This window comes from Scyliorhinus torazame, chromosome 15 (assembly GCF_047496885.1).
Source record: "Scyliorhinus torazame isolate Kashiwa2021f chromosome 15, sScyTor2.1, whole genome shotgun sequence".
Taxonomy (NCBI): Eukaryota; Metazoa; Chordata; class Chondrichthyes; order Carcharhiniformes; family Scyliorhinidae; genus Scyliorhinus; species Scyliorhinus torazame.
Genome location: NC_092721.1, coordinates 211,767,363 through 211,790,198, shown reverse-complemented (window position 1 = coordinate 211,790,198; position 22,836 = coordinate 211,767,363). Strand labels below are relative to the sequence as shown.

At 46.5% G+C, this 22,836-nt stretch overlaps 1 protein-coding gene across 3 annotated transcripts in view; it reads left to right on the top strand.

Annotated features, from left to right (window-relative positions):
- The window catches only part of LOC140392177 (F-box/WD repeat-containing protein 7-like), a 321,680-nt gene that overhangs the window by 45,912 nt on the left and 252,932 nt on the right, over positions 1 to 22,836 (top strand). For all 3 annotated transcript variants that reach the window (XM_072477557.1, XM_072477556.1, XM_072477555.1), the window contains one exon: positions 16,163 to 16,390. In XM_072477557.1, the coding sequence (XP_072333658.1) occupies positions 16,163 to 16,390 (228 nt within the window). The remainder of the gene's footprint in view (positions 1 to 16,162; positions 16,391 to 22,836) is intronic.

The window sequence follows — 22,836 nt, the reverse complement described above, 5'->3', positions numbered from 1 at the left end:
GTTCCAATGCCCCAAAAATCTGTATCCCTCCCTCCTGCAACATTCCTCAAGCCACGCATTCATCGGTCTATCCTGTCATTCCTACTCTGACTAGCTGGTGGCACCGGTAGCAATCCTGAGATTACTACCTTTGAGGTCCTACTTTTTAGTTTATCTCCTAACTCCCTAAATTCAGCTTGAAGGACCTCATCCCGTGTTTTACCTATATCGTTGGTGTCTATATGCACCACGACAACTGGCTGTTCACCCTCCCCCTCCACTCTTGTGGAAGGAGGAGCAATCAAGCTACCTGTGAGGTGAATTGGTTACAGAAGTTATTGGTGAATTGGTTACAGAAGTTATTGGTGAATTGGTTACAGAAGTTATTGGTGAATTGGTTTGGAAGTTGGGAGGTTATGCTTCAGTTGTGACGGATATTGGCGAGGCCACATCTGGAGTATTGTGTAAAGAAGGCATTTTCAAAGTGGGGGTTGCAACCCGCGGGTGGGTCATGGGAGGGTATTGGTAGGGTCGCGGAGCTGTCCATTGCGGGTTTCCCGAACGTGAGAATTAACGTGCAATGGCCGCAGCAGCCGGCTTCTAACAATGTTGGCTGCGAGCGGCTTTGAAAATGACAGCTGTGACAATATAAAAAATGCGGGCGCACTGCGCGTGTGTGCCCGCTCATCAGTGTGCATGCGTGGTACCCAGCGAGAAGCACCACCTCCTCCTGATGTCAGCGCTGACGCAGGAGAAGAATTTTTAAAAAACAATTCAATGTAATTTTTCTTCCTGAAGTGAGGCAGAGAGCAGGTCACGCGCCCCGAACGCTGACATCACCTGCTTTGGGCGCAATTGCGATTCCTCCATTTTGCAGCACCAAACCAGTAAAATTTAAAATGGATCGTTTTGTTATAAGGAAGAGAGGGTCAGAGGCACAAAAACAGGCCAGGATCTCAACTAAACCTGCTGGAGTGAGTGGCTCAGGAGAATCTACAGCAGGGCAAAGCAGTGGTCATCATAGAATTTACAGTGCAGAAGGAGGCCATTCGGCCCATCAAGTCTGCACCGGCTCTTGGAAAGAGCACCCTACCCAAGGTCAACACCTCCACCCTATCCCCATAACCCAGTAACCCCACCTAACACTAAGGGCAATTTTGGACACTAAGGGCAATTTATCATGGCCAATCCACCTAACCTGCACATCTTTGGACTGTGGGAGGAAACCGGAGCACCCGGAGGAAACCCACGCAGACACGGGGAGGATGTGCCGACTCCGCACAGACAGTGACCCAAGCCGGAATCTAACCTGGGACCCTGGAGCTGTGAAGCAATTGCGCTATCCACAATGCTACCATGCTGCCCCCTGGTCGTGTGAGCTCCAGGAGAGTCCACAACAGGACAAAGCAGTAGTCGTGTGAGCTCCAGGGTGCCTGGTGAACAGCCCATTAAGAAAAAGCTGAAATCAGTCGCAAAGCAGTATATAGACAATTTTTTAAGCTATGGATTTATTAATTGTGCCAAGGTTGGCCGGCGTGGGTAGCGAAGGTCGGCCGGTTGGTAAAAATGGGTCCCCGGAGGAAATGTTTGAAAAACTCTGGTGTACAGTATTGGTCTACTTGTGTAAGGAAAGATGTAAATGCATTGGAAGCAGTTCAGAGAAGGTTTTTGCAGGAATGGGCGGGTTGTCTTATGAGGAAAGATTGGGACAGATTAGGTTTGTATTCACTGGAGTTTAGAAGAATAAGAGGTGACTGGATTGAAACCTTTAAAATCCTGAGGGTTATTGACAGGGTGGATGTGGAGAGGATGTTTCCTCTTGTGGGAGAATCTCGAATCAGGGTTACTCTGTAAAGATACGGGGCCACTCACTGATGACAGAGGTGAGGAGAAATGCTTTCTCTGAGGGTGGGGAGTCTCTGGAACTTTCTTCCTCAAAAGACAGTGGAAACCGAGTCTTTGAATATTTTAAAGACAGCGAGAGAGATTCTTGATTAGCACCGGGGGTGAAAGGTTATTGGGGTAGGCGGGAATGTGGAGTTGAGGTTACATTAGCTCAGCTGTGATCTTATTGAATGGAGGAACTTTCACAAGCATCCGAATGGCTGTCTCCTGATGGTATGTTTGTATATATTCTGACAGGTTTTTGGTTTGCTGCACCCTTTGCATATTCATGTTATTAAATTAGCAAGCGGAGATTACTGACTTAGTTGATGCAAAGCACCTGAATAAAATAGGAATTTGACACGAGGGTAGCATTGCTGTTAATTTGCTAGCTTGTGCATACTTGTGTCTACTGTCATTAAGCCAGTTCCCTCTGAAAACCCGCAAGAATGTTGGAGTTGAAGCATAAGTTTGTTTTCGAGACTTGTGTAATGATGGTCAGCACAAAGTGTGCTTGTGTTTCTCCGTGTCCCTCGTGCAGCTTGGAGCAGACCTTTTGTATTAGCAGCTTCCCTGAGGCAGTGCCACAAACTTATGAATGGAAATTGAGAACTGTGGGACCGGTTCCCATTTGTGGTGTGACGAGATTAGAATGTCACATCGTTCCCCAGGTGTTCTCTGAAACTCTGCTGCTTTCCTATTCTTCTGAAAGCACTGGGGTTTGCTCCAGTGCAGCCTCATGAGTACCAGATGCCCTCCAGTTGGACTGCTGTTCTTCAGTTTAGGTGCGAGTGTTTAATATTCAACCAAATTGGGCGGCATAGTGATGTGCTCTGAAAAGCTCAGGGCCCAGCCATGCACCATTTCCAGAGAAACCTATTGATACAGTCACAATCCGCACTGGAAAATCTGCAAGATCGTCACCCCTTCCCCAGTGACTGGCACAGCTAACTGTGCAGAGCGGGGGCATGCTTTGTCAGTCAAATGTAGTCACACTGATTTAAGATTGGCTGATTATTTAGCATGTATATCTAATCTTAATTCTGCTTTGGACTTTATTTTACTTATTCTATGGCGAGTCTCTCCTTTGTAAGATCATAGATACATAGAAGATAGGAGCAAGAGGAGGCCTGTTGGCCCTTCGAGCCTGCTTCGCCATTCATCACCATCATGGCTGATCATCCAACTCAATAGCCTAGTCCTGGTTTCCCCCCATAGACTTTGATCCCATTCTCCCCAAGTGCTATATCCAGCCGCCTCTTGAATATATTCAAAGTTTTAGCATCAACTACTTCCTGTGGTAATGAATTCCACAGGCTCACCACTTGGTGTGCATATAGATAAGGTAGATAGTCAATATCTTTTCCCAAAGGTAGAGGAGTCTAAAACTAGAGGGCACAGGTTTAAGGTGAGAGGGGGACAATTGTTTCACACAGAGGGTGGTGAGTGTCTGGAACGAGCTGCCAGAGGCAGTGGTAGAATCAGATACAATTTTATCTTTTGAAAAGCATTTAGACAACCATATGGGAAAGATGGTTATAGAGGGATATGGGTCAAATGAGGAGAGTTAGGACTAGCTTAGTGATAGAAACTGGGCAGCATCGACAAGTTGGGCCGAAGGGCCTGTTTCCGTGCTGTAAACCTCTATGACTCTATGTGAAGTGTCTCCTTATCTCTGTCCGAAATGGTTTACCCTGAATCCTCAGGCTGTGACCCCTGATTCTGGACACACCCATCATTGATAACATCTTCCCTGCATCTACCCAATAAAATTTCCGGTAAATGTTTCCTGGCTTTGTAACAGATGATTGTTATTGCTATGAATATGTTAACAGGGCAGCACTGAGTGGCGCAGTGGTTAGCACTGCAGTCTCATGGCGCCGAGGTCCCAGGTTCGATCCCGGCTCTGGGTCACTGTCCGTGTGGAGTTTGCACATTCTCCCTGTGTTTGCGTGGGTTTCGCCCCCACAGCCCAAAGATGTGCAAGGTAGGTGTATTGAACATGCTAAATTGCCCCTTAATTGGAAAAAATGAATTGGGTAATCTAAATTTACAAAAAAAAAATGACTGTGTTAACCACTGCTGTTTTGAAGTAAGAATTGAGAGTGCAGGAAATGGAGAGCAACTCGGCTCAGATTTATCCTGTTTCTTGCTGCTGGAATGTATGTACAGGAAGGGGATAGGATTGGCCATGGTTCACAGACCCCCAAGTCTGAGATCTTCAGACTCGCAAAGTTAGATGAGGCACAGTGAAGAGTGAAAGTGTCTACACAGCTGTGGCCAGCACCATCAACAAAGTGGGCGCAAAGATGTAAAGTCACATGATTCAAATAACTTCCCTAGGGCGCTGACCAACTGTTAACTATTCCGATCAAAAGAGCAGATTGACTGTCAGTCCAGCTGATTCCTGTTGGTAACTGGGATGTAACTGGTACAGGATGCCTGCTCCATCTGCCTACCTGATGCTTGTTGCACCTTGTGTGGAATCTGAGATGTTCACCACGACATTAGCAACGTAAATTTGTATCTTCACCGTCTTCAGACAAAGTGCTATCATGAGTGAATGACACAACAGACTCTCACAGATTTCTTGGAGCAGAGGGCGCACTGTTTGCTTTTATCATTTTCTTTTATTTTTGCTAACTTATTTGGCTATGTAGAAGCAATAGTTGGAAATTGGTGCCTGTTCCAAGCTCTTAATTCATGGTCACAGCAAACAAAGCTTTTTCTGTGTGTAGCCTCTGAATTGGGGAGGAGCGCAAATTTGAGTGCCCGACCATTCAGGCTGGCCAGAAGCAGGTTTAGATATTCGGGTATTCAGGTCGGCCACGATGCACAAGTGGAATTTGGCCAGTTTGGTGGAGGGGGTGAAAGGGGATTTGAAGAGGTGGGATGCCCTCACGTTGTCACAGGCGGGTTTGTTTTTCAGTCCCTCCCGGTAATCCTGCCAACGGCATTCTTCCAGAATGTGGACAGATTAATTTTGGCATTTGTATGGGCATGGGCAGGCAAGGTGCCGTGGATTAGGAGAAGTGTTTTTTGTTTTTTACGGAGGAGACAGTGGGTGGGGTTTGGCGCTCCCAAACCTGCTATCCTACTGGACATTCACCAGAAACACTTCACTTTTTGTCACATTCAATTTGTATTCTGAAAAAGTGCCAAACTTCCCCAATATACCCATTACTTTATCCATACACTCGAATGGATTTGAAATGTACAGCAGCCAGTCATGCACATACAGTGAAACCCTATGCTCCATGCCTCCCCTTACAATGCCCGACCACTCTCTCGATGCCCAGAGGCAGTGGCCAAAGGCTTGATAGCACCGCAACCAGCAGCGGGGACGGTAGGGCCTCGTGCCCCTATATAGCCTGAAATCGCCTGAGCTCATTGAGTTTGTCCTTGCGCTTGCTTGGGGACGGCATACAGTAACCACACCCAGGAGCTAAATGTAGGCCTGAACCAAAATCTCCCCAGGACCTCGAACAGACAACTCCACTCTACCCTATCAAACACCACCTCAGCATCCATGGATTGGATTTGTTTATTGTCACGTGTACCGAGGTACAGTGAGAAGTATTTTTCTGCGAGCAGCTCAACAGATCATGAAGTACATGAGAAGAAAAGGGAATAAAAGAAAATACATAATAGGGCAACACAAGATAGGGACACAATAACCTCCAGCACCTTGCCCTTCGATGGAGTCATAACCACATTCAACAATCGTTGCTCAACAGCTGCCACCCATTAACAAAACCCATCTGATCGAGAGTGAAGAGGGGGCAATGAAAAGCACTCGTAGATAAAACAAAGGAAAATCCAAAGGTGTTTTGTAAGTATATTAAGGACAGGAGATTGACCAGGGCGTAGGGCCCATTAGGGACCAATGTGGCTGTGTGAAACTGGAAGATGTAGGTGAGGTTTTTTAAAATTACTTTCTCAGAGTTACAAAGCCAGGGCTCAGTGTGGACAGGGGCAAACCCCTAATCCAGCTCCTTGCCTGCTCCAAAAACCCAATTCAAATTGAATCCAATTCATGGTCCCCACAAGAGAGACATACCCGATCCAGGCATCACATCTGACCTCGCGCTCATCTTAGCCAAAAGGCCGAGAAGTGATCGAGGTGAGATTTTAATTGAGTACTTTGCTCTGTATTCACGAAGGAGAAAAATGATGTGATTTATAGAAATCGGGGAGGTGCATTATGATTTACATGAATGACTTAACATTGAGAGGGCGGAGGTATTTAAAAAAAAAAAAAAAAATTTATTGATGGTATATCCAAAAAATACAGAAACGGGGACTGTCCATGACACAAAGCAATATCGAACACTCCATAACATTAACAATGCATACAAGACGAAGCAATATAACACAGCAGGACTCCCCCCCACCCCCCCCCCCCCCCCCCCCCCACCCTACACAAATATATCAGCCACACCCCCAAAGACATTTTTAAAAACAAAATTGAGTACTCCCCACCTCTTAACAATAGTTACTGCCCCCCCCCCCCCCAACTGACATTCAAATACTTCAAAAAGTCGAGAACAGCTTCCACCTCATGAAGAACCCCTCCCGAATGTCAAACTTAATTTTCTCCAAATGAAGAAACTCAGCAAATTCCCGCACCCATGACCCGATACTTGGTGAATCAGAGGACCGTTAAGCAAAATTCTCCTTCGGGCTAATAGGGAGGCGAAACACTATATTGGCCCCCTTCTCCATCAAAACACCCGGATCCTCAGGCACTCCAAAAATAGCTACCTATGGAGAAGGCGTGACCATCATTCCCACCACTTAAGACAAAACATCTGTAACACCCTCCCAGAACCCCACCAATTTTGGACAAGACCAGAACAGTGGACATGATTAGCAGGGGACCTGGCACATCATGTACACTGATAGATCACTTCTGGGAAGAATTGTGGGACTGGGATATTATAACCATGACTGAAACATGGTTAAGGGACGGACAGGCTATGGCAATGTTCCCGGGTACAGGTACTTTAGGCGGGACAGAGGTGGACAAAAGAGAGGAGGGGGAGTTGCATTTTGGATTAAGGGGAGCATCACGGCAGTAGTCAGATGAAATAACTGAGGGATTATCGAGAGGCTTTGTGGGTGGAACTAAGAAATAAGAAGGGGATGGTGACCTCATTGAGCTTGTACTCTAGGTCCCCAAATAGTCAACGGGAATTAAAAGAATAAATATGCAGGGAGATTGGGGAGACTTGCAGGAGTAACAGGTTTGTCAGAGTAGGGGATTTTAATTTTCTGAACATAGACTGGGACTGTCATCGTGTTAAGGGTTTAGATGGGGTGGAATTTGTTAAGCGTGTTCAGGAAAGTTTCCTCGGGCAGTAAGTGGAGGGTCCTACTCTGGAAAGGGCAAAACCTGACCTAGTCTTGGGAAATAGGGCAGGGCAAGTGACTGAGGTGACAGTGGGGGACCACTTTGGGACCAGTGACCATAGTTCTATCAATGTTAAAATAGTTTTGGAAAGGGACAAAACTTTCCACAGGTGCGAGTTCTAAATTGGGCAAGGTAAGTTTTGATGGAGTTAGACAGGAGCTTACAAGGGTTGATTGGAGTAGCTTGTTTGAAGGCAAAGGGGTCTCTGGCAAGTGAGAGACCTTTAAAAGTGAAATAGCTAGAGTTAAGGGTCTATATGTTCCTGTTGGGGTGAAGGGCAAGGCTGACTGGAGTAGGGAACCCTAGGTGACAACATATTTGCCAGGAAAAAGGAAGCAGGGCTCCGGTACAAGCAGCTGGAATCGAGGGATTATCTGGAGGTGTACAGGGGATACAGCAGTATACCCGAGAAGGAAATTAGGAGGGCAAAAAGGGGGCACAAGGCACCTTTGAACGAGGGTTAAGGTGAATCCAACGGGATTCTTTAAGTATGTTAAAGGAAAAAGAAAAACTAGAGAGAGAATAGGACCCCATAAGGACCAAGGTGGACATACGTGTGGAAGAGATGGGCGCGGCTCTCCATGAATAATTCTCCTCTGTGTTTACCACTGAGAAAGACATGAAGACCTGGGGACCTGGGAAGGTTCGTGGTGACATATTGGGGACAGTTCGTATTACAGTAGAGGAGGTGATGGACTTATTAAAATGTATGAAGGTGGATAAATCTCATGGCCCTGACCAGGTATATCCAAGAACACAGCGTGAGGCTAGAGGAGAAATTGTGGGAGCCCTGGCTGAGATACTTGCATCATCGTTAACCACTGGTGAGGTACCAGAAGACTGGAGGGTAGCAAATGTTGTGCCCTTATTTAAGAAGGACTGCAAAGAAAAACCTGGGAATTATAGATCGGTAAGCCTAACATCTCTGCTGGTGATGGATCAGTGCGTCTATTCGGAACCCTGCATATCCGTTATCCCTTCTCAGATCCCAAATAACAGAAGTCAAGTCTGTGCTTTTTGGCAAAGTCCACTTGTACTTTATTTGTCAGCTGTGCCACTGGTAAACTTATTTTCAATACAAAATTAAGAGAGTTTCTAACTAGCCCTGCAGCAAGCTAGTCAGATTGATTGTCTTTAGTGAATACAGTCGTTGAGTTTTCATTCAATTGCAGATCGTAGTAATTCTTCAACTTATAATACACAGGATAAAATAACTAAGTGATTTAAACAAAAGAAAGATGGCGATTAGCACACACAAGCAGCAAAGGAAATAGGTTTCAGAAATATAGATGGGTTGATCCCGGGATGAGTTTTTCCATCCCAGTAAGTGATTCTTAAAGAGATTATTACCTTAAGGCCTAGCCGCCTTTTTACTTCTGATTGGCTTTAATTAATTTATAATTTACACAATTCGGCCAAAATGTCTGTCCATCAATTTAAGAAATATATATATTTAAATATATTGGTGCACATTTCCCATTCCATCGCTTGCCAATTTTCCAAATTATCCACACCTGCATCTGACATTAATTAGAGAAACACAGTTTTCGTTAAGGCATTATCACCCTAGACTGGCTGTTACCGAGACTGGACTACTCGTACTGTCCAACAATGGGGCCTTTTAGCTAGTTGTCATCACTGACCTTGTAGCCTCAAGCAACTTGCGAATGTGAAACCTAAGAAATTACAGAAATTAAAGTGTATGATTGGATTAACCCTTGGTGGATTCCCAGCTACTGTTGCACTCACGTAATGCTTAATATGATTATAGTTAATTATTCTTAATGAGTTCTCATTTAACCCTTTCACCCCTATCATCTCCCCTTACTCTCATGGTTATAGCTGACTAGAAAAGTCAATTTCTATCAGCTGGGTAAGTTACGAGAGAGGATTCTGAAGGAGAAGATATACAGGCATTTGGATTAGGAGTAGTCAGCACGGCTTTGTGCATGGGAGATCATGCCGTACAAATTTGTGAAGAGTTCTTTGATGAAGTGACCAGGAAGGTTGATGAAGGCAGTGCGGTAGATGTAGTCTATATAGAATTCAGTAAGGCCTTTGATAAAGTTCCCTATACGAGCCCCCGTCCACCCTGCACTACACTGACCTTCGGTCTAACACCCATTTCCGGACCATGATAATATTGGCAGCCCAGTAGTAATTCTGAAAGTTCAGGAGAGCCAGGCACCTCCCAACTCCTCTCCAGACAATACGGGGAACCCGCCTGCCCCCACACAGCCCAGAATAAGCCTACGAATCTTTCTGAAAAAGGATTTGGGCAGAAAGATTGGAAGATTCTGAAATACAAAAAGGGACCTCGGCAGGATCACCGTCTTTATTGTCTGGACTCTCCCGGAGAGTGGTAGCGGCAATCTGTCCAACCTTTTAAATTCCTCTTTCATGCCCTCCACTAAACTTGCCAGATTTAATTTGTGATGCTGGGCCCAGTCCCATGCCATGATCCACCCCTCTCCACTCCCCAGATGCCCGATGAGCCATTGCCAGTGGCTCAATCACAAGGGCGCAGAGCAGAGAGTGAGCAGCCCTGCCTCGTCCCGCACTGCAAAGTGAAATACTTAAGAGTTAACCCTGTTAGTGGAGACGCTTGTTTTCGGGGCTTTATACTGCAGTCTAACGCAGACCACGAATCCCTGTCCGAACCCAAATCGCTCCCAAATGTCAACTGCCTTTTTGGCATCCATTGCCACCACAACCTCCATCTCACTTCCTCCTACGGGCATCATGATTACGTCCAATAACCTCTGTATATTGGCCGCTAACAATCTGCCTTTTACAAACCTGATGTGGAGATGCCGGCATTGGACCGGGGTGGGCACAGTAAGAAGTCTTACAACATCAGGTTAATGTCCACCAGGTTTGTTTCGAATCACTAGCTTTCGGAGCACTGCTCCTTCCTCACCTGAGGAAGTTGGACTTTAACCTGGTGTTGTAAGACTTCTTACTGTTTTACAAACCTGGTTTGGTCCTTTCCAACCGCATCAGGCACACATCCCTCAATACGGGTAGCCAAGATCTTAGCGAGAAGCTTTGCATCTATATTTAGGAGTGAAATCGAATGATAAAATTCGTATTGCTCAGGATCTTTCTCCTTTTTTTGGATGAGGGACTTGGAAGCCTGTGATAACGTGGGGGTGGGGGGGGGGAGCAAATGCCTCCAACGCTTCTGAAAGGGCACCCTACCCCGGCCCACTCCCCTGCCCTACCCCCGTAACCCCACCTAACTACTGCAAACTCCACACAGTCTCTCTCTCTCTCTCTCTCTCTCTCTCGTGCTGCCTGGAACTGCTCACTATTCCCAAGTGGGGTCTTACCAGGGTTGTGTAGAGCTGCAGCATAACCCCTGTGTCTTTATATGCCAATCCTCTAGACATAAAAGCTAGCATTCCATTCCTCTCTTTGATTATTTTCTGCTTTTGTTCCTGGAATTTTAAGGACCTTTGCACCTGAATCCCCAAGTGTCTTTGGACATTTACTGTACGTAACCTCTTTCCATTTAGGAAGTGCTCTGCTCTATCCATTTTTGTTCCAAAATAGATAACCTCACACTTGCTTACATTTAATTCCATCTGCTACAATTTTTCTCATTCACCTAATTTGTCAATATCTTTTTGCAATGTTATCTATGCGATGGAGCAGTGGTATTGTCACTGGATGAGTAAACTGGCGAGCCAGCGTAATGCTCTGGAGATTCCGGTTCAAATCCTGCCACTGCAGACGGTTACATTTGAATTCAATAAAAACCTGGAATTAAAAGTCGAACGATGGCCATGAAACCATTGTCGTTTGTTGTAAAAACCCATCTGGTTCACTTAGGACTTCCGGTGACGGGGATGTGCTGAGCGCACCTACGAAAGGTGGCTCTCCTAAGTGGCAGCAGCTTGGAGGCTGAAAAGACGGCAAATGCAGCAAAAGCCTGGAGAGGGAGACTGAGGCGATGGCAAGCACGTGGGCGGCGAGGTCCCGGCCACACCTTGAATGGGAAGGACTGCCAGATCACCCCGTAGGACGCCACCCCTCTCCAAAAGGTGCCCATCAGGATAAAGATGACACCATTTAAAGTCCAGGAGTTCCGCACACATGAGTGCGGCCTCAACCGGGACCTGGGATTCATGTCACATTACATTCATCCCCCACCATCTGGCCTGCGAAATCCTACCAACTGTCCTGGCTTGGTACAATTCACACCCCTTTAACCTGGGGTTACCCCATCTCTGGATCTGTAAAGATTTAATCACCTGCTAATGCTCGCATTCCTAGCATTGTTTGGCATCTTTGAATTTGTCTATATATGTGTTTCTGGAACAGACCTCTTCATTCACCTGAGGAAGGAGCAGCGCTCCGAAAGCTAGTGACATCGAAACAAACCTGTTGGACTTTAACCTGGTGTTGTAAGACTTCGTACCAGTTAAAGTGGCATTAGCGAATGCGCTGGTCACCCTGCACTAGAAAAGGCAGAAAGGCGGTTGGAGACTGTGGAAACGGCGATCAGGGAGCTGCCTTGACTGAGCAGAGCAACCGATTGCTGTTCTGGAGACTCAAATGGCAAAGTTGGTGGTGACGCAAGCGGCACTAAAGGGGCAAGTCGAGGATCAAGAAAATCGGCTGTGCCGTCAAAACCTCTGCATTGTAGGCCTACCGGAGGGAATCGAGGGCAGGAGCCCTACGGAGAATGTAGCCCGATGCTAGGTAAACTGGTGGGAAGGGAAAGCTTCCACTAGCCTCCAGCGATAGAGAGAGACCACCGGTCACTCCGGCCCAAGGCTGGGGAGCAACTGCGGACCATCATCGCGAAACTGCACTGGTACCAAGACTGGCAAAGGATCCTAAATTGGGCAAGATGTACAAGCTCCTGGAACTGGAGAGCCATTCGATCCTTGCGTATCAGGACATTGGAACAGACCTGGCCAAGCGCTGGGCAGAATTTAACAAAGCCAAGGCGGCCCTTTATAAGAAGAGCGGTTTGGTATTCTGCACCCAGCCAAGCTCGGGTGACTTTCCAGGACAGGGAATATTATTTCACTGCACCGGCGGACGCAGATATGTTCATCCACATACCTGGGCTGGGAAGACGACGACAAAACCAGCATTGAACCACATACCCCAGCACATTGAGACGCTGAGAAACTATTTGTGTGAGACTGTACCGCTTGAGTGGGAGCTGTGGCACATCTCCCGTCAGGGCGAGGGTGCCCGATCAACCAAGCCTTCGAGATAGTCTACTCGAGGCTGTGCTCCTCTGAGCCCCCCAAGGGGGACTATGGGATGAAGCAGTTTCTCAACGGACTGGACATGCCGGTCGTGGGCGAAGATGGGAGATGGGGCCTGGAAGCACCATTAGAACGGGGAGAGGCCATGGAGAGTATTAGCTCCGGGCAGCGGGGAAGGCGCTGGAACCGGATGGATTCCCGGCAGCCCTGACCCTGCACGAGGGGGATGTTCACAGACTCGCTGGGGAGAGGCTCTCTGCCATCAACACTGCATATCGCTGATACCCAAGAAAGATCCGACTGCGGGTCCTACAGACCCATCTCACTGCTCAATGTAGATTCAAAAATCCTGGCAGAAACCCTGGCTAAGCTGCTGGAGAGCTACGTACCGGAGGTAGTCGCGGAGGTCCAGATGGACTTTGTCAAGGGCAGGCAACTAACATTGAACATCAGGCGCCTGCTGACCATGATAATGATCCCATCCAGGGAGAGAACATTAGAATTGATCATCTCCCTGGACACAGAAAAGGCCTTCGACAGAGTCAAGTGGATGTACCTCTTGCGCGGTTTGGTATTGTGCCAGAGTTCACCGCTTGGGTGAAACTACTGCACAGCGCTTCCATGGCGAGCATACAGACAAATACCACTAGCTCTAAACACTTCCAGCTGCACAGAGGCACGAGGCAGGGATGCCTGCTGTCCCCACTGCTGTTTGCTCTGGCAATCGAGAAAGTATTGTTTGTCCTCCGAAAGGTGTAAGGTTAGAGAGGTATCCAGACGGCGATCAGAGAGCACTCTATGTGGATGACCTGCTGCTCGACATCATGGAAGGGACCATGAAGTTCCTAAAGGGGTTTGGAGCCTTTTTGGGCAACAAACTCAACCTGAGCAAGAGTGAAATCTTTCTGGTGACCTCGCAAGGGAGAGGGAGTGAACTGGAGGGACTGCTGTTCAAGCAAGCCCAGACTGAATTCCAAACAGCCCACGCCTGGACATGGATCCACAAATGGAACCGGACGAGTGTGGTGGAGGAAGTCAATAGGGTTCTGCAGAGGTGGAGCTCGCTCCCACTGTCCCTCACAAGGAGAATACAGGTGATCAAAATGAATGTGATGTCCAGGTTCCTCTTCCTGTTCAGATCCCTACATCCCCAAGGCCGCCTTCAGCACAGTAGACAAACTAATCATGGTATTTGTGTAGGGGAGGAAAGAACCTGAGGTTTCAAAAAAGGGTCCTACAAAGGAGAAGAAGCCCGGGAGGCCTGGCCCTCCCAAACGTGCAGCTTTACCACTGGGCAGCCGCAGCAGAAAGAGTGAGAGATGGGTGAGGAACCAGGAGTGGAATGAGAACCGAGGAGAGTTCCTGCATAGGGACATCCCTACAAGTCCTAGTCGCATAGTCCAGAAGCCCTGTGTTTGTAGTCACGCTCTGAACGTGGTATCAGCTGAGACAACACTTTGGTCTAACCGAAATATCCACTATGGCTTTTATCTGTAGCAATCACAGGTTCTCGCCTGCAACAATAGACACCATCTTCAAAAGGTGGAGACAGGACAGAGGGACACTGGCAGTTAGCAACATGTGCACAGACGACAGAATAGCGACTCTGGAGGAACTCGTGGTGGGGTTCCAACTACCAAAAGAAAACAAATGAGTGACAAATAGGGTAACCAAAGGCTTTTTCCAAGGGTGGAAGTGTCAATTACAAGGGGGCACAGGTTCAAGGTGAGAGGGGAAAGTTTAAGGGAGATGTGCGGGGTACGTTTTTCACAGAGAGCGGTGGGTGTCTGGAACGCGCTGCCAGAGGATGTGGTGGAAGCAGCACATTAGCAACATTTAAGAGGCACCTGGAGTGAATAGGGAGGAAATGGAGGATGCCGACCGAGTAAGGGCAGGAGGTTTTTTTTAGTTAGGGCATCACGATCGGCACAAGCTTGGAGGGCTGAAGGGCCTGTTCCTGTGCTGTACGTTTCTTTGCTCTTTGTTCTATATACAGATCAAAAGCTTCCTCCGCGGAGCATAAGGAAAAAGGGGAGGGGGGTGAAAGCTCTCAAAAATGACTGCGAGGTACAAGGGACAGACCGCAGGGGATGGGCCCAAAAGCAAGCCCAAAACCCGAATGAACAGCAAAATAAAAATAAAAATCCGCCGGTTAATATACCCTCGCGCCAACACTGGGGAGTACAGCAGAGGCACATCGGCCAAATGGGGGCCACTAGGGAGGGGAGACAGGTACATGTAAATATATATAGTGATCTTTGTCTGTTTCTGTTTTTCGCTCTTTGGTTTATCTCTTTAGCCATTTTAATTTTTCCTTGGTTGTTTCGGCCTTGTTTTGCGTGGTTTGCAACTTGTAACTTAACCTAAAACTGAAAACATAAAATGTGAAGACCAATAAAACATTTTTAAAAACTCATCTGGTTCACTAATGTCCTTTAGGGAAGAAAATCTGTCCTCACCTGGTCTGGCCTCCACGTGACTCCAGAGGCAAGGTGGTTGACTGCCCCACAAGGGAAATTAAAGATGGGCAATAAATGCTTGCTCAGCCTGCAACGTCCAAATCCCACCAACTAATTTGAAAAAAAAGCTGTCTGCAATGTCACCTAACTTTCTATCATAATAACCTTTATTGTCACAAGTAGGCTTACATTAACACTGCAATGAAGTTACTGTGAAAATCCCCTAGTTGCCACATTCCCGCCTGTTCGGGTACACAGAGGGAGAATTCAGAATGTCCAATTCACCTAACAGCGGGACTTGTGGAAGGAAACCGGAGCACCGGAGGAAACCCACTCAGACACGGGGAGAACGTGCAGACTCCGCACAGACAGTGACCCAGCCGGGAATCGATCCCGGGACCCTGGCGCTGTGAAGCAACAGTGCTAACCACAGTGCTACTGCATCCCTCTTCCTTCCCAGTTACCGGGTCAAAAACCTGGAATTCCCTCCCAAACAGTTCTGTGAACTGCAGCGGTTCAAGAAGGGTGCTCACCACCATCTTCTCGAGGGCAGTTAGGAATTGGCAATAAATTCTGTTCGAACCGGCAACGCCTACATCCTGTGGAAGAATTTTAAAAAAGGCCATTTTGCATAGCTGAGTGCCACAAATAGCAAATGAAAGCATGATCAGTTAATTGGTGGAAGGAGATGAGATACAGTTCAGCCATGATCTAGCTGAGTAGATGAACTGGCTCAAGAAGCTGACTGGCCTATTCCTAGATTATTGGTGTTGGTTGAAGAAGGAATCTTGTGTTAACATCAGGCGAATGCTCTTGCTTTTCCATTGGTGCCATGCGGTTTGATCTGACAAATGACACCTCCATTCTGAAAACTGACACCTCGAATACTGCAGTGTTCCACTGTTTTACTGTAGTAGCACCACATGGGACTGTCAGCTGGATATGAGCTTGTCTCCTCTGCATTCTGCCTCAGTGGTTAGTGTGCGATCAACTGAGTTGCCGCTGTCAACTAAAACTGTAGTTGTTGAAAGTATTGAGACCTAATGGTGAAGTGAGGCATGTAGCTGGAGAATAAATTGTTGATCAGCATGCACAGTTGGTAGGTGTGATCGCTTATACTTGGCAATCAATGATTAAATGTACAAAAGACTTTGATTCCAGCAATACTGACTGCTCTTTCTGTTTGTTCCCTTTTTTAGAGCTTCTCTGACGGTGCAGTGGACGAGGAGAGTGGTGTTCATGATGGCTGGGAAGAAGGAGAGAATGGAGAAATGGATGACCGAGAAGAGGAAGATCTAAGTGACACTGCGGAGGGTATCGAAGACGAATGTGGAGAGTCTTATTATTATTTTGTTGCAGACAAGAAGTGGATTGACCTTGTTCAGGAAGCGCAGGGTAGAGGCCTAGTCCAGCGTGTGAAACCCAAGGTAAGTGTCAGCAATTGGAGAGACTGTGTGTTTACTGGGTGACTGGAATCTGTAACCTACTGTCGGGTCTCTGCTTCATTTAAATTTTTGATCATCCCTTTGATGAGAAATTATGAGCCCACAGCTATACAAAACTGTAATCGAAGAAAATCAAGACACCACAGTTAGAGGGATTTTACTGATTGTTGGGAGAGTTGAGCTATACTTCATGCTGTTGCAGTTATCCTGTACATGCCCATCCAGTGCTGCTCCCATCAGATGGCAGGTCGAAATTGAGCTGCAAAAACACATCTATGTTATATCAGTTAATCTCCCAGAGGAAGTGAATGTATGCTGATGGCACCATGGAATTTTTTAATTTAAAAGGTGTACCAGGAAGAGAATGTTTTAAGATGTACTGTTGTTCTTGGGAGAAAGATGTGTGAGAGACATAGAGCCAGCATCAAAATTCAGAATGCTGGCTATGGTGTTGAAGGGGAAGGAAGACGCAGAGTCCAGTATTTTGAAACTTTGGGGAAGAAAGGTTCCATCATTCTCTGGCATTGGAATGGTATTTGTCTGGCACGAAGGGCACGAAGGATACTTGTCACTGTCAGCCCAAGCCTGAATGTTGCTGCATGTGGACACAGATTGCTTCAGTATCTGAGGAATTGCAGATGATGCATTACTAAAACCAGGGATGTTTAAGGACAGAAATTGAGGCGTGCACATATCTTGCAGGACTATGTCTGGTGGTGATTCTGGGTAGGGGTGAAGCCATGAAAGAATTTGAAAACCAGGATGGGAACTTTGAAACAGGGGTGTTATTTAGCCGGTATTATAGCCCCAGACCAGACTCAACTTTGGCTCGGACACTGGACCGAAACCCCAATATTTTAGTTTATTTTAAGAGTGCGGAGAGAATGATTCGCTCCAGGAATGATTGTACAAAGGAATAGGGCTTTTGTATTTCTAAAACAAAACTTTATTATGAATCACAGAATACAATATTAATTTTCTTAACTGTTCTTTTTGGGTGTGAAGTTTTCAATTACCCCTTAACACTACTTAGTTTCCCATTAATAACAAGAAAAGAAACATACGGCTCTCAATCCACCTTCAAATTAGCATAGCCGAGAGTAATACTTGCTGTATAAAAGAGATTTGGCTCCGGTTAGAACCCCTTCAGACTGGTTGAATGTCTTCAAAAAGCTGGTTCACCTGGCAGGTTTCAGCTTCCTTGTTCCCAGAGAAAAATTCACTACTTCACTGATTATTATTCTTTTACAACTATGCTACTGTGAGAGAATTGTCAGGCAGATCAGAATTCACTTCTTCTCTCACCCAAAGCTTCTCCAACACCTCTACATTCCTTGGCTCCACCCAGCAATGACCTACTCTCCCCAAGCTGAAAAACAAATGATCTCTGCAGGCTGTAAAAGCTCATTGGCTGCATGTGAATGCTGTTACCATGGAGACAGTTCACCCACATTTCGGAGTATTTAAATCGTACGTTATAGATGAAGATTCGGGAACCAGTGCCATATTTGAGTAACCAGGGTTGACTGTGAATTTCGAAGCTTGGGAGTGGAACTTATTTATTCATTGAAGCGGAGGGAAAAGTAGAAGCTACCGCTTATTTCAGCAGCTGATCCACCTTTCAACACGAGTTGTGTATATCAGGATTATGGGAAGCTGGTGCTTTTATCAGGCTCCAGCAGTGTTTGGTTTAGGAGATGAATTAATGAAATTCTAATGTCACTGCAGTCAGCTGGACGAAAACTCAGATGGACAATGCCGGCGAATCTCTGGATTTCCGAACAATTGTTGCACAAAATATTTATTTCAGCCGTCCCTACTTTAAAGTCCTGTTTGTGTTGAAATTGTAGAATTGGAATATTTTATTACAATCCCAGACCCCAACAGTTGCTAGGATACAGGACAGAAACCTCTATTTTATTAGAAAGGTAATTGGGAAAGCATTTTGAAACATTTTAAGATGAGGGGTCCTGTACATTGCAAATATTTGAACTGTAACGCAGCACAATTTGGAGATTTAAGGTTATTTCGAGATAAAGACTATACAAGTTGGTCCGTGATGAACAGAAAATGCTGGAAACACTCAAGACAGCAGCCATGGAGAGAGGAACATAATGTTACTTTGTCCGGTCAATCACCTCTCTCTTCCTGGGTGCCATCTGACCTGCTGAAGGGGTTCTACTACTTTCTGTTTGATATTTAGAATTCCAGCCCTTTTTCCATGACTGTCCATTAAACAGCCTGCAATTTTGAGTTGAAAGATCCAAGTTGACACAGTCCCTGCGTACTGTTTATAAAAAAACTCCCAAAGGTCATGAGTTCAAGCCACAATATCCAAGAAGCAAATTATTCAGATAGCTGTGGGAGTTTTGGCAAAAGCATATGGGATAACTGCTGCCCTTCAGAGAAGGGACCCTCTATTCCTTCGTTCAGGGAAGGGACCCTCTATTCCTTTGTTCAGGGAACGGACCCTATATTCCTTCGTTCAGGGAACGGACCCTCTATTCCTTTGTTCAGGGAACGGACCCTCTATTCCTTTGTTCAGGGAACGGAACCTCTATTCCTTTGTTCAGGGAACGGACCCTCTATTCCTTTGTTCAGGGAACGGACCCTCTATTCCTTTGTTCAGGGAACGGACCCTCTATTCCTTTGTTCAGGGAACGGACCCTCTATTCCTTTGTTCAGGGAACGGACCCTCTATTCCTTTGTTCAGGGAACGGACCCTCTATTCCTTTGTTCAGGGAACGGAACCTCTATTCCTTTGTTCAGGGAACGGACCCTCTATTCCTTTGTTCAGGGAACGGACCCTCTATTCCTTTGTTCAGGGAACGGACCCTCTATTCCTTTGTTCAGGGAACGGACCCTCTATTTGTTCAGGGAATGGACCCTCTATTCCTTTGTTCAGGGAACGGACCCTCTATTCCTTTGTTCAGGGAACGGACCCTCTATTCCTTTGTTCAGGGAACGGACCCTCTATTCCTTTGTTCAGGGAACGGACCCTCTATTCCTTTGTTCAGGGAACGGACCCTCTATTCCTTTGTTCAGGGAACGGACCCTCTATTTGTTCAGGGAATGGACCCTCTATTCCTTTGTTCAGGGAACGGACCCTCTATTCCTTTGTTCAGGGAACGGACCCTCTATTCCTTTGTTCAGGGAACGGACCCTCTATTCCTTTGTTCAGGGAACGGAACCTCTATTCCTTTGTTCAGGGAACGGACCCTCTATTCCTTTGTTCAGTGAACAGAACCTCTATTCCTTTGTTCAGGGAACGGACCCTCTATTCCTTTGTTCAGGGAACGGACCCTCTATTCCTTTGTTCAGGGAACGGACCCTCTATTCCTTTGTTCAGGGAACGGACCCTCTATTCCTTTGTTCAGGGAACGGACCCTCTATTCCTTTGTTCAGGGAACGGACCCTCTATTCCTTTGTTCAGGGAACGGAACTTCTATTCCTTTGTTCAGGGAACGGACCCTCTATTCCTTTGTTCAGGGAACGGACCCTCTATTCCTTTGTTCAGGGAACGGACCCTCTATTCCTTTGTTCAGGGAACGGACCCTCTATTCCTTTGTTCAGGGAACGGACCCTCTATTCCTTTGTTCAGTGAACAGAACCTCTATTCCTTTGTTCAGGGAACGGAACTTCTATTCCTTTGTTCAGTGAACAGAACCTCTATTCCTTTGTTCAGGGAACGGACCCTCTATTCCTTTGTTCAGTGAACAGAACCTCTATTCCTTTGTTCAGGGAACGGACCCTCTATTCCTTTGTTCAGGGAACGGACCCTCTATTCCTTTGTTCAGGGAACGGAACCTCTATTCCTTTGTTCAGGGAACGGACCCTCTATTCCTTTGTTCAGGGAACGGACCCTCTATTCCTTTGTTCAGGGAACGGACCCTCTATTCCTTTGTTCAGGGAACGGACCCTCTATTCCTTTGTTCAGGGAACGGACCCTCTATTCCTTTGTTCAGGGAACGGACCCTCTATTCCTTTGTTCAGGGAACGGACCCTCTATTCCTTCGTTCAGGGAACGGACCCTCTATTCCTTTGTTCAGGGAAGGGACCCTCTATTCCTTTGTTCAGGGAAGGAACCCTCTATTCCTTTGTTCAGGGAAGGAACCCTCTATTCCTTTGTTCAGGGAAGGAACCCTCTATTCCTTCGTTCAGGGAAGGGACCCTCTATTCCTTCGTTCAGGGAAGGGACCCTCTATTCCTTTGTTCAGTGAACAGAACCTCTATTCCTTCGTTCTGCGATAGTAACCCAGAAATCTGGAATAATCCAGAGAATGAGAGCTCAAGCCCCACTGTGGCAGTTAAAATTTAAATCCTAAACCCCAAACACACACACTTGCATTTCTGTAGCGTCTGTGGTGAACTCGGGACATTCCAAACTGCTTTACAGTCAATGAAGTACATTTGAAGCATAAGCACTGTTGAGAAGTACCGAAAGATAGAGCCAATTTACACAGCAAGCTCCCACAAACAACAATGTGGTAATCACCATTTTAGTGATGTTGGTTGAGAGATCAATATTGGTCAGGACTGAGGATTACTCACTTGTTCTTTGAAATAATGCCGTGGGCTCTTTTGCATCTCCCTTAAGAGAGCAGTTGGGGCCTTGGTTTAAAACCATGAAGGTGCAAGATGCCAGATTATGTTTAAGAGCCTAACTGGTTCACTAATATCCTTGAGGGAAGAAAACTTTCCAGTCTAACCTGGCCTAAACCTGTGCAAGTCCAGTTCCACACCAATGCCCTTCATTCGTAAGTGTTCTCTGAGATGGGCTCACTGTCGTGTCTGGGGTTCGAGAAGGCCCACCACTGCTTTTTCTAGGCAACTATAATATGCAGATAATCTTTATTAGTGTCACAAGTAGGCTTACATTAACACTGTAATGACGTTACTATGAAAATCCCCTACTCTCCACATTCCGGCGCCTGTTCGGGTACACAGGGCGAATTCAGAATGTCCAATTCACCTAACAACACGTCTTTCAGGACCTGTGGGAGGAAACCCACGCAGACACCGGGATGGGTAATAAAGGTTGTCTTTGCAGCAATGCTCACACCCTGAGAATGAATTGTAAAATAAAATTTAATGGTTAATCAGTGGCCAACTCTGACCTCCGATGGGGTCTGGCCCACGATCGGGGCCCACCGATCGGCCTCTCCCACCCGGGGCCTACTTGTTGTCCGGCCCCAGAACCCCTGTGCCATGTTGAGTCGGGGCCGGCGTGTTCGGTAAAGCCACCGCGCATGTGCGGGGTTGGCGCCGCCCCCAGTGCGTGCCAGGAAGTGAGGCAGAAGCAGCATGAACCGCTCCAATGGCATGCTGGCCCCCAATATCTTGTGCCCGTTTCGCACCGTCGTGAAACGCGATGGCGTTCACGGTGGCGCGGACACTCTGACCCACGATCAGAGAATCGCACCAGAAGTATTGGCTATTTTCTTTGGGGAGTTTGAACTCTCAATTCCAGGTGTTTTATTGTGGAAATATTTGAGGTCCTTGTGTTCTCAGATGTCAGCATTTCACTGTTTTCATCACGCTTCAATAACACAATTTCGAGTGTGTTTCATTTCTGTGCAGCTCGACATGCATGGTACATCAGTCTACTTTTAATTCATTAAGCTCTCAGCAAAGATTTGTTAAAACTGTCCAATTAAATACACCACGAAGGAATAGGAGCAAGAGAGGACCCGACTGCCCATAAAGCTTGCTGCGCCATTCAGTATGATCATGATTGATGTGTAATTCACCTGCATTTTCACATCTCCCCACATCTTTGATTCCTTGAGACCAAAAATCTGTCTTTCCCAGCCTTAAATATATTCAACAATGGCTAATCCAATGGAGCATTGGTGGAGAATTCCAAAAATTCACAATCAAAAATAAGACCGCACAGGAACAGGTCCTTCGGCCTTCCAAACCTGCTCCGATCATGTATCCTATCAAACCAACCACCTATATCCTTCTGCATTCCGTCTGTTCATGTGTCTATCCAGAAGAAATCCTTTGAAGAAATTTATCCTCCCCTCAGTCCTAAAGGATCGGCCTCTTAACGAGACTTGTTCTCGATTCCCCAGCCAGGAAAAAAACAACCTCTCAGCATCTAACCTGTCAAACTCCTTCAGAACCGTGTATTTTTCAATGAGATCGCCTGCCCTTCTCTTTCAGTCCAGGCAATAAGGGTGAAATGGCCGACTCCTAGTTTCTGATGTAGACCCAATTTACTCAGCTTCTCATCTCAAGGACCAATTTAGTTAACCTTCGCTGTGCCGTCTATAATGCAAGTATATTCTTCCTTAAATGTGAAGACCAAAATGTCACACCATATTTCCCATGTGTTCTCACCAAAGCCCTGTACAACTCCAGCAAGACTTCTTTATATCTGTACTCCAATCATCCCCTTGCAATAAAGGCCAACATACTATTTG